The sequence below is a fragment of the Salvelinus fontinalis genome, chromosome 27 (genome assembly GCF_029448725.1).
Source record: "Salvelinus fontinalis isolate EN_2023a chromosome 27, ASM2944872v1, whole genome shotgun sequence".
In the NCBI taxonomy this organism is placed as follows: Eukaryota; Metazoa; Chordata; class Actinopteri; order Salmoniformes; family Salmonidae; genus Salvelinus; species Salvelinus fontinalis.
Window position 1 is genome coordinate 34,333,736 of NC_074691.1, and position 8,691 is coordinate 34,342,426.

The 8,691-nt window shown below is 41.9% G+C and overlaps 1 protein-coding gene and 1 non-coding gene across 2 annotated transcripts; both read right to left on the reverse strand.

Annotated features, from left to right (window-relative positions):
• Nucleotides 1-590: 590 nt before the first annotated feature.
• rps12 (ribosomal protein S12) lies at nucleotides 591-4,642 on the reverse strand. Its single transcript, XM_055885636.1, has 6 exons — nucleotides 4,585-4,642; nucleotides 4,412-4,460; nucleotides 3,753-3,869; nucleotides 2,945-3,047; nucleotides 2,466-2,567; nucleotides 591-685 (listed from the first exon to the last, which is right to left on the reverse strand). Exons 2-6 carry the CDS (start codon nucleotides 4,423-4,425, stop codon nucleotides 623-625), a joined length of 399 nt encoding a protein of 132 aa, XP_055741611.1. The 5' UTR covers nucleotides 4,426-4,460; nucleotides 4,585-4,642; the 3' UTR covers nucleotides 591-622.
• On the reverse strand, nucleotides 4,030-4,107 carry LOC129825734 (small nucleolar RNA SNORD101). Its single transcript, XR_008754934.1, has one exon. It is a non-coding gene; the product is annotated as a small nucleolar RNA SNORD101 (small nucleolar RNA).
• Nucleotides 4,643-8,691: the final 4,049 nt, after the last annotated feature.

The following is an 8,691-nucleotide window of genomic DNA, read 5'->3' on the forward strand; positions in this document are numbered from 1 at the left end:
GCAACAGCAAGCTAGCTAAATAGGACAAATGAACGTTAGCTAGCAAGTGCAAGCTAACTAGCTAAATTACCATACATGTTTAATGCTTTTCGACCTGTCCCCAAATTAATGCCATTGGTTCAGAGTTTGTTTTGATATTTTAACCTGCGTGTCGTGATCGCGTTTGGTGTCCTCTTTACATACACCGACGTTGACAAGGCATGACAATTAGCTTAGCAACCACGCGATGCAGCATAACGACGTACACGCGATTGGTCGACAGTCTGCTGGTTGAGGCGTCATACATTCCCATCTCCTTTCTGTAATATCTCTGGTAACGGAACCATGTTATGCACCCTGGACTAAAAAGACAAACCGTGCTGGATTTTACGTTAAATTACACATTCAATATAAGAACACCGCAAAAAATATGATTAATGGCTCATTCGAGTTATGACATCAGATAATATTGAAATCTGGCATGTATATGATAAGATGTCTTTGATTAGATACACATTAAAACGACCCAGGGAAAATCGATAGAACACTCAAGACATGCACAAAAATAAATGGATGAACCTTTCCTTTAATAAAACTCCAGAAAGAAAAGGTATTTCCACAAGCATTTATTGAAATGGACAGCTCATTTCTTGGCCTTGAAGTACTCCTCAATCACATCCTTGGCTTGAGACTCCTTGCCATAGTCCTAGGGAGGGAGGATTTATAAATGAAGTGTGATACAGGGGCTAGCTACAAGACCGTTCAGTTCCAAATGACACTATTCTCTATATAGGGAATAGGGTCCCATTAGGAGGTACATGCACTGCATTACAAAAGTATTCAGCCCACTTGAGACATTATGTATTGTTACATCCCTATTGTAAAAATAGATTTCTCATCTACAAACAATACCCCATAATGACAAAGCAAAAATAGGTTGAGAAATTAAAAAAAAAAAAAAAAAATTAAACAGAAATATTCAGACCCTTTGCTAGGATACTCAAAATTGAGCTCAGGCACATCCTGTTTCCATTGATCATCCTTGAGATGTTTCTACAACTTGATTGGAGTCCACCTGGTAAATTCAATCGATTGGACATGATTTGGAAAGGCACACATCTGTCTATATAAGGTCCCACAGTTGACAGTGCATGTCAGAGCAAAAAACCAAGCCATGAGGTTGAAGGAATTGTCCGTGGAGCTCCGAGACAGGATTGTGTCGAGGCACAGATCTTGGGAAGGGTACCAAGAACACAGTGGCCTCCATCATTCTTAAATGGAAGAAGTTTAGAAACACCAAGACTCTTCCTAGAGCTGGCTGCCCAGCCAAACTGAGTAATCGGGGGAGAAGGGTCTTGGTCAGGGAGGTGACCAAGTACCCGATGGTCCTTCTAACAGAGCTCATCTGTGAAGATAGGAGAACCTTCCAGAAGGACAACCATCTCTACAGCACTCCACCAATCAGGCCTTTACGGTAGAGTGGCCAGACGGAAGCCACTCAGTAAAAGGCACATGACAGCCATCTTGGAGTTTACCAAAAGGCACCTAAAGACTCTCAGACCATGAGAAACAAGATTCTCTGATCTGATGAAACCAAGATTGAACTCTTTGGCCTGAATGCCAAGCTTCATGCCTGGAGGAAACCTGGCACCATCCCTACGGTGAAGAATTATGCTGTGGGGGTGTTTTTCAGCGGCAGGGAGACTAGTCAGGATCGAGGGAAAGATGAACGGAGCAAAGTACAGAGAGATCCTTGATGAAAACCTGCTCCAGAGCGCTCAGGACCTAAAACTGGGGCGAAGGTTCACCTTCCAACAGGACAATGACCCTAAGCTTCGGGACAAGTCTCTGAATGTCCTTAAGTGGCCCAGGCAGAGCTCTGACTTGCATCCAACCCGTCAGAGCTTAAGAGGATCTGCAGAGAAGAATGGGAGAAACTCGCCAAATACAAGCGTGACAAGCTTGTAGCATCATACCCAAGAAGACTCTAGGCTTTAAATCACTGCCAAAGGTGATTCAATTAAGTACTGAGTAAAGGGTCTGAATACTTATGTAAATGTGATATTATAATACATTTGCAAAAATCTGCCTTTGCTTTGTTATTATGGGGTATTGTGTGTAGATTGATGGGGGGAAAAATAATTTAATACATTTTAGAATAAGGCTGTAATGTAACAAAATGTGGATAAAGTCAAGCATTGTGGTCAGTATGGTGAAGTAACTAATAAAATGGTCAATGTAGCCATTAATTGGGACCCCAGACACGACAGTGAGGTGTAGGGGCTCGTAATCTGGCAGACACACTCTGGCCAGTTGTATAGGACAAACAGCTGCATGGCACTGACAGCACAGCACCTGCACTTGACTGGCCCATTCAACCCTCATAACTCTGTACACCACGAGGAACATTCCAAGCCCTCCATAAATACAGTTTCCCCCAGGCGTTTCCAGAAGATGTACAGGCCAGTGGTTTATATTTTATATACCTTGATTACAACACAGCTGCAGCCCACCACCTTACGGGGTTTGCCCTCGCGGTCGATTTTACACAAACCGACCCACTCGCCAAGCTTCTTGTTGTCATCGACCTGGTGGACAGGGAAGAGGCAGGAGGAGGAGAGAGAGGTGAAGACAGGAGAAAAGAATGGAAGGATTCAATACAGGTGAAGAGCTGTGCTACATCCCAGTAGCAAGACTTAAGTGGTTGTGTCTCAAACAGAAACCTATATAGTGCACTAAGTGTTGACCAGGGTCCATAGGGGCTCTGGTCAAAAGTAGTGCACTAGAGGATAGGGAGCAGAATAACCTCCACCCTCATTCAACACCATCACATAGCAACACTTTACTTTTCAGTGGTTCCCACAGGTCAAAACAGCCTACTTTCTCTCAACTTGTAAAGATGCACCGGTTTCTGCTTTCCCATTGGTGTAACCTGTACATGTCTCCTCCCACACACCATTTATACCTTGATGAGGTTAATCTGATGCTCAGCGCAGAGGGCTTCCACCAGCTTGACGTACATGGGCTCGTCACAGTTGGCAGCAAGAACGCAGAGGTGGGCCTGACGCCTGGACACAGGAGAGGACGGGAGAGTGAGTCTCAGTTAACATACGGAATATAACTAGGCAACATACGGAATATAACTAGGCAACATACGGAATATAACTAGGTAACTACTTTAGTGTGCGAGGGCTGGGAATTACCAGGGACCTCACGATATCTAGGTGCCGATATATTACGTATTGTGACTATAACGATTTGATGTTCCAGACATATTGCAGAGCGACAGGAGCCATGACAACACATTTTGATCAGTCATGGAAATAAGTGCTGAAAACAAATTGGCTCCCTATTTCTAAAAGAAAGCAACAAGCTATGAAAGAAAAGTTCTGGTGCTGGTACAGCCGACCACAGCACAAACGTTACGATGTTGTCAAAACGATACAGTGCCGAAAATATCCTAAAATGTAACCGCATCTACCCCCCCCCCCCCAATCACTAGTGTTTACCTCCCAAATGACACCCTATTACCTAGTATGTAGAACACTCCTTTCAAAAGTAGGGCAGTAGCTAGGGAATAGGGTACCATTTGGGACAGAGTTTGGATTTTGGGTAACAAAGGCAGCTAAACTATCAGCCATACTTCACCACACTTTGCTAGCTAATAGAACACAACAGGGAAAAATACAATCAATTTCTGGTCTGTCATTACACATGGAATGAAAGGGGTGCCATTTAGGACACATACAATGACAGGAAATGTTCAGACTCACTTGTCCAGCGCCTTGGCGGCCTCACGGATACCGCGGGCCAGACCGTCGTGGATGAGGGCGGTCTTGAGCACCTCAGGTAGAGCGGTGTTGACATCCATCACACCTCCGGCAGCGATGCTGAGGGGAACAGGACACGGACGACGAGGTGGGAGAAAGGGGGCAGACCGGAGAGGAAATGGGGAGACGCGTGGGATGGGAGAGGGGGTAGAAGAGTTAGTTGGCTACAACTGACCGGTAAAGACGCTAGTCCACCGGGTTGAATGTGCGCAATCTCCCGGCGTGTCAGACAGGGGATCTCACTCATAATTTAGAGTGAAGGGGTATCCGACTAAAGAAAGTAAATCATCACACAAGCGCCGGGACTATCTAGTTACTCCGTTAGCATTGCAGCTATATTCACATAGTTACTTGGTTGCAGCCACCGGACTAAAACGCATGCATTAACTAGCATTACAGCTAGCTAGATAACGTTAGCTTGGGGGACTTCAGGTACGGGATATGCCATAGTGTTGTCAAGACTATTAGAAGTGCAAGTAGAAGCGTGGAAATTATATTTTTTTAACACAGCACCACTTGACACGCAATTAAACGTTGAAAAGTTCACATTTGTTGGCTAGCTAGCCTTGGTTCAGGAGCTAGAGTACAACAGTCACGCTTACCCTTCCTCGGCCATTGTAGATTATCGATGGATGGGGTGGACCTAAAGTTCTGCAATATTTATCAAACATGAAAGAAACGTTACTATTCATGATGATAAAGTGATTGTGGTGAATTTTCAACAAACGATGTTTGATAAATTCGACAGATTATTTGCTGAGATGTAGAAACCCACCCAAACTCCTCTCTGGCAGTGGGTAAAAGAGAACGTAATGTCGTCAGCGACATTCATTTAAGGGCAGAAGGAGGACCCGAGAAGTAGGTAGTCATGACTCTGCCTGTCTAATAGTAACGGCTCAGAGTACAGAAGTTTGTAGAATTTCCGTTGTAAAATCGAAAATATACAATTCGTTGAACATATTTAAAATTACACAGTTCATACAAGACATTAAATGTTTATTTGCGTTATTTTAATATGTCGGTCGACTGACGTGTTTTTAATTACATCTATTGCCGCTAAATGGCGCCTAAACTAAAATGCATTACAGTGGTTGGATCGCATACCGTTCATGGCTGTAGCTTTCTGTGATTGTAGAATGCATCACATGCATATTGTTGTATGCACATTTTCATATTTTCTTAAAAATGCAAAACTGAGGTTATTTTTTTTTTGCTGTACTTTGAAAGTGGAAGTCTATGGGCTATGCCAAATATTACATAAACTCTGACATTTTATTTGATGTTTTAATTTTTTTTACCATTATTTAACTAGCCAAGTCAGTTAAGAACAAATTCATGGCATGCCACTGTGTGTATGAGTGCTGTGTATCGTTGTTTTGATGTTGATGGAATATTCTCCTAACCTACAGGAAACATGAATGTTCTTGCAACGTTCCCATGAAACGTGTCTAGAACATTAATATTGTATATTATGAGAACCAGGCAGCCACGTTCTGGGTATGCTCTGTTTGACATTAAGGGAATATTCTCCTAACCTACAGGAAACATGAATGTTCTTGCAACGTTCCCATGAAACGTGTCTAGAACGTTAATATTGTATATTATGAGAACCAGGCAACCACGTTCTGGGTATGTTCTGTTTGACATTAAGGGAATGTTCTCTTAACTAACAACAAAACATGCTAAACAGGTGATCGGAAGGTTTTTGCTAACAGATTGAATTAACTAACGGAAAACTGGACGCTGAAACATTAGAAAAACGTTCTCGCTCCCTAGACTTGTTAGCTGGGAAGTAAATCTGATTATATGGGGTGATGAATTGAGTTCCTCTGCTGCATTTCTATGGTGAGTAACTCATTTGTTTTGCAGAAGTGTATTTGTTATTTTTAACCTTTATTTAACTAGGCAAGTCAGTTAAGAACAAATTCTTATTTTCATTGACAGCCTAGGAACAGTGGGTTAACTGAACTGTTCAGGGGCAGAATGACAGTTTTTTTACCTTGTCAGCTCAGGGAGTTGATCTTGCAACCTTGCGGTTACTAGTCCAACGCTCTAGCCACTAGGCTACCTGCTGTTTGGTTTGTTACTCCTACTGTAGCGGTTTCAGCCTCATCCTAATTGTAATGCACTTGAGTCGCTCCGCTCAAGGTACTGTACTGTCTGATAGATAGTATATTATCTATCAGACAGTACAGTATATTATCAGACAGTATATTATCTGATAGATAATATACTATCAAACAATACATTATCTGTCTGATAGATAATGTACTGTCTGATAGTAATCTATCAAACAGTACATTATCTATCAGACAGTATGTTATCTATCAAACAGTACATTATCTATCAGACAGTACATTATCTATCAGACAGGTAATGTATTGTTTGATAGATAATGTACTGTCTGATAGATAATGTACTGTCTGATAGATAATGTACTATCAAACAATACATTACCTGTCTGATAGATAACATACTGTCTGATAGTACATTATCTATCAGACAGGTAATGTATTGTTTGATAGATAATGTACTGTCTGATAGATAATGTACTATCAAACAATACATTACCTGTCTGATAGTATATTATCTATCAGAAAGAACATTATCTGTCTTGATCATGTACTGCCTGAAAGATAATGTACTATCAGACAGTACATTATCTATCAAACAGTACATTATCTATCAGACAGTACATTACTGATAATGGCATACAGTGGGGCAAAAAAGTATTTAGTCAGCCACCAAAAGTTTTCCCACTTAAAAAGATGAGAGAGGCCTGTAATTTTCATCATAGGTACACTTCAACTGACAGACAAACTGAGAAAAAAACAACACTTTTTTTCACTCAAAATCTCACGATACATGGCCCCATTCATTCTTTCCTTTACACGGATCAGTCGTCCTGGTCCCTTTGCAGAAAATCTGCCCCAAAGCATGATGTTTCCACCCCCATGCTTCACAGTAGGTATGGTGTTCTTTGGATGCAACTCAGCCTTCTTTGTCCTCCAAACACGACGAGTTGAGTTACCAAAAAGTTCTATTTTGGTTTCATCTGACCATATGACATTCTCCCAATCTTCTTCTGGATCATCCAAATGCTCTCTAGCAAACTTCAGACGGGCCTGGACATGTACTGGCCTAAGCAGGGGGACACGTCTGGCACTGCAGGATTTGAGTCCCTGGCGGCGTAGTGTGTTACTGATGGTAGGCTTTGTTACTTTGGTCCCAGCTCTCTGCAGGTCATTCACTAGGTCCCCCCGTGTGGTTCTGGGATTTTTGCTCACCGTTCTTGTGATCATTTTGACCCCACGGGGTGAGATCTTGCGTGGAGCCCCAGATCGAGGGAGATTATCAGTGGTCTTGTATGTCTTCCATTTCCTAATAATTGCTCCCACAGTTGATTTCTTCAAACCAAGCTGCTTACCTATTGCAGATTCAGTCTTCCCAGCCTGGTGCAGGTCTACAATTTTGTTTCTGGTGTCCTTTGACAGCTCTTTGGTCTTGGCCATAGTGGAGTTTGGAGTGTGACTGTTTGAGGTTGTGGACAGGTGTCTTTTATACTGATAACAAGTTCAAACAGGTGCCATTAATACAGGTAACGAGTGGAGGATAGAGGAGCCTCAAAGAAGAAGTTACAGGTCTGTGAGAGCCAGAAATCTTGCTTGTTTGTAGGTGACCAAATACTTATTTTCCACCATAATTTGCAAATAAATTCATAAAAAATCCTACAATGTGATTTTCTGGATTTTTTTTTTTCTCAGTTTGTCTGTCATAGTTGAAGTGTACCTATAATGAAAATTACAGGCCTCTCTCATCTTTTTAAGTGGGAGAACTTGCACAATTGGTGGCTGACTAAATACTTTTTTGCCCCACTGTATGTTTTAATAAATCGGAGCCCATAGTGTAGCCAGTAGTGGTGGTGGTCGTCAGCGCCCTGAGGAAGACAGCGTCAGTGTAGAAGCTACAGCATCTGCGTACCAGGTGTCCGTACGCGCTGAGCAAGACAGCGTCAGTGTAGAAGCTACAGCATCTGCGTACCCGGTGTCCGTACGCACTGAGGAAGACAGCGGGGACAGTGGCTCAAAACGATTTGAGATTTTAATATCACAATGCTGCGAGAGAAAAAAAGATAACACTGGGGGTGCGGGTCACGTCCTCCTCCTGGATCCAATCACACTCCAGTCACTCCCGCCTGGGGTAGAGCTGATAACATCTGTATTTTGGTTCAGAATGCCGTAAGGTGGGAAAATGCTCAAGATCCATAAACGCTCCATTACAGTGGCATCAACAAATGCGGTTAAACGTGAGGCGTCCTTATTCAAAATTAGACGCTCATCCAGATGTTTAATTTCCTCACGTAAAGTAATGATCCTCTTCTTGGTAACATTTAGTTTTTGTGGTATTTGACAAAAGGTGAAATTCAGAAAGATCCATCACTGGGATGACTGTCACATAAAATGCATTTAATGGCGCAGAAATGGTTAGCGATAGAGTCAAAGGAGTTTTCACTGCTTTGTGTAGAACATCCTTTAACTCAATTCAGCCATTTTGCTTGCTAGCCAACGGGCTACTAAAAGGATCAAGGGACAAATCTAGAGGTATCAGCACTGTGGCTGTATGCGTTGCTGGATACCAAATAAATCATAAATACTGGATATAAAATGAAATAATTAGATGCTTAAAAATATTCATTTTAAACCGTTTGTCAGAGAAACCACCACGGCAGCATTCATAGTCATCGTCTGTACCAAATTTGGTTTTATATAAAACTTTTTTTAACGTTTTTTTTTAACTGTTGAGTCAACATTTAACATAGCATACAAAATAGATTATTTTCCAATCCTCCATAATAACACAGAAATTATAGCAAATATTTGGC

Coding starts and splice junctions, on each gene's coding strand:
- rps12 (XM_055885636.1), bottom strand. Junction 2,568..2,944: donor ATCAGATTAACCTCATCAAG/GTATAAATGGTG, acceptor CCTGTCCACCAG/GTCGATGACAACAAGAAGCT. Junction 686..2,465: donor GCAGCTGTGTTGTAATCAAG/GTATATAAAATA, acceptor CTCCCTCCCTAG/GACTATGGCAAGGAGTCTCA.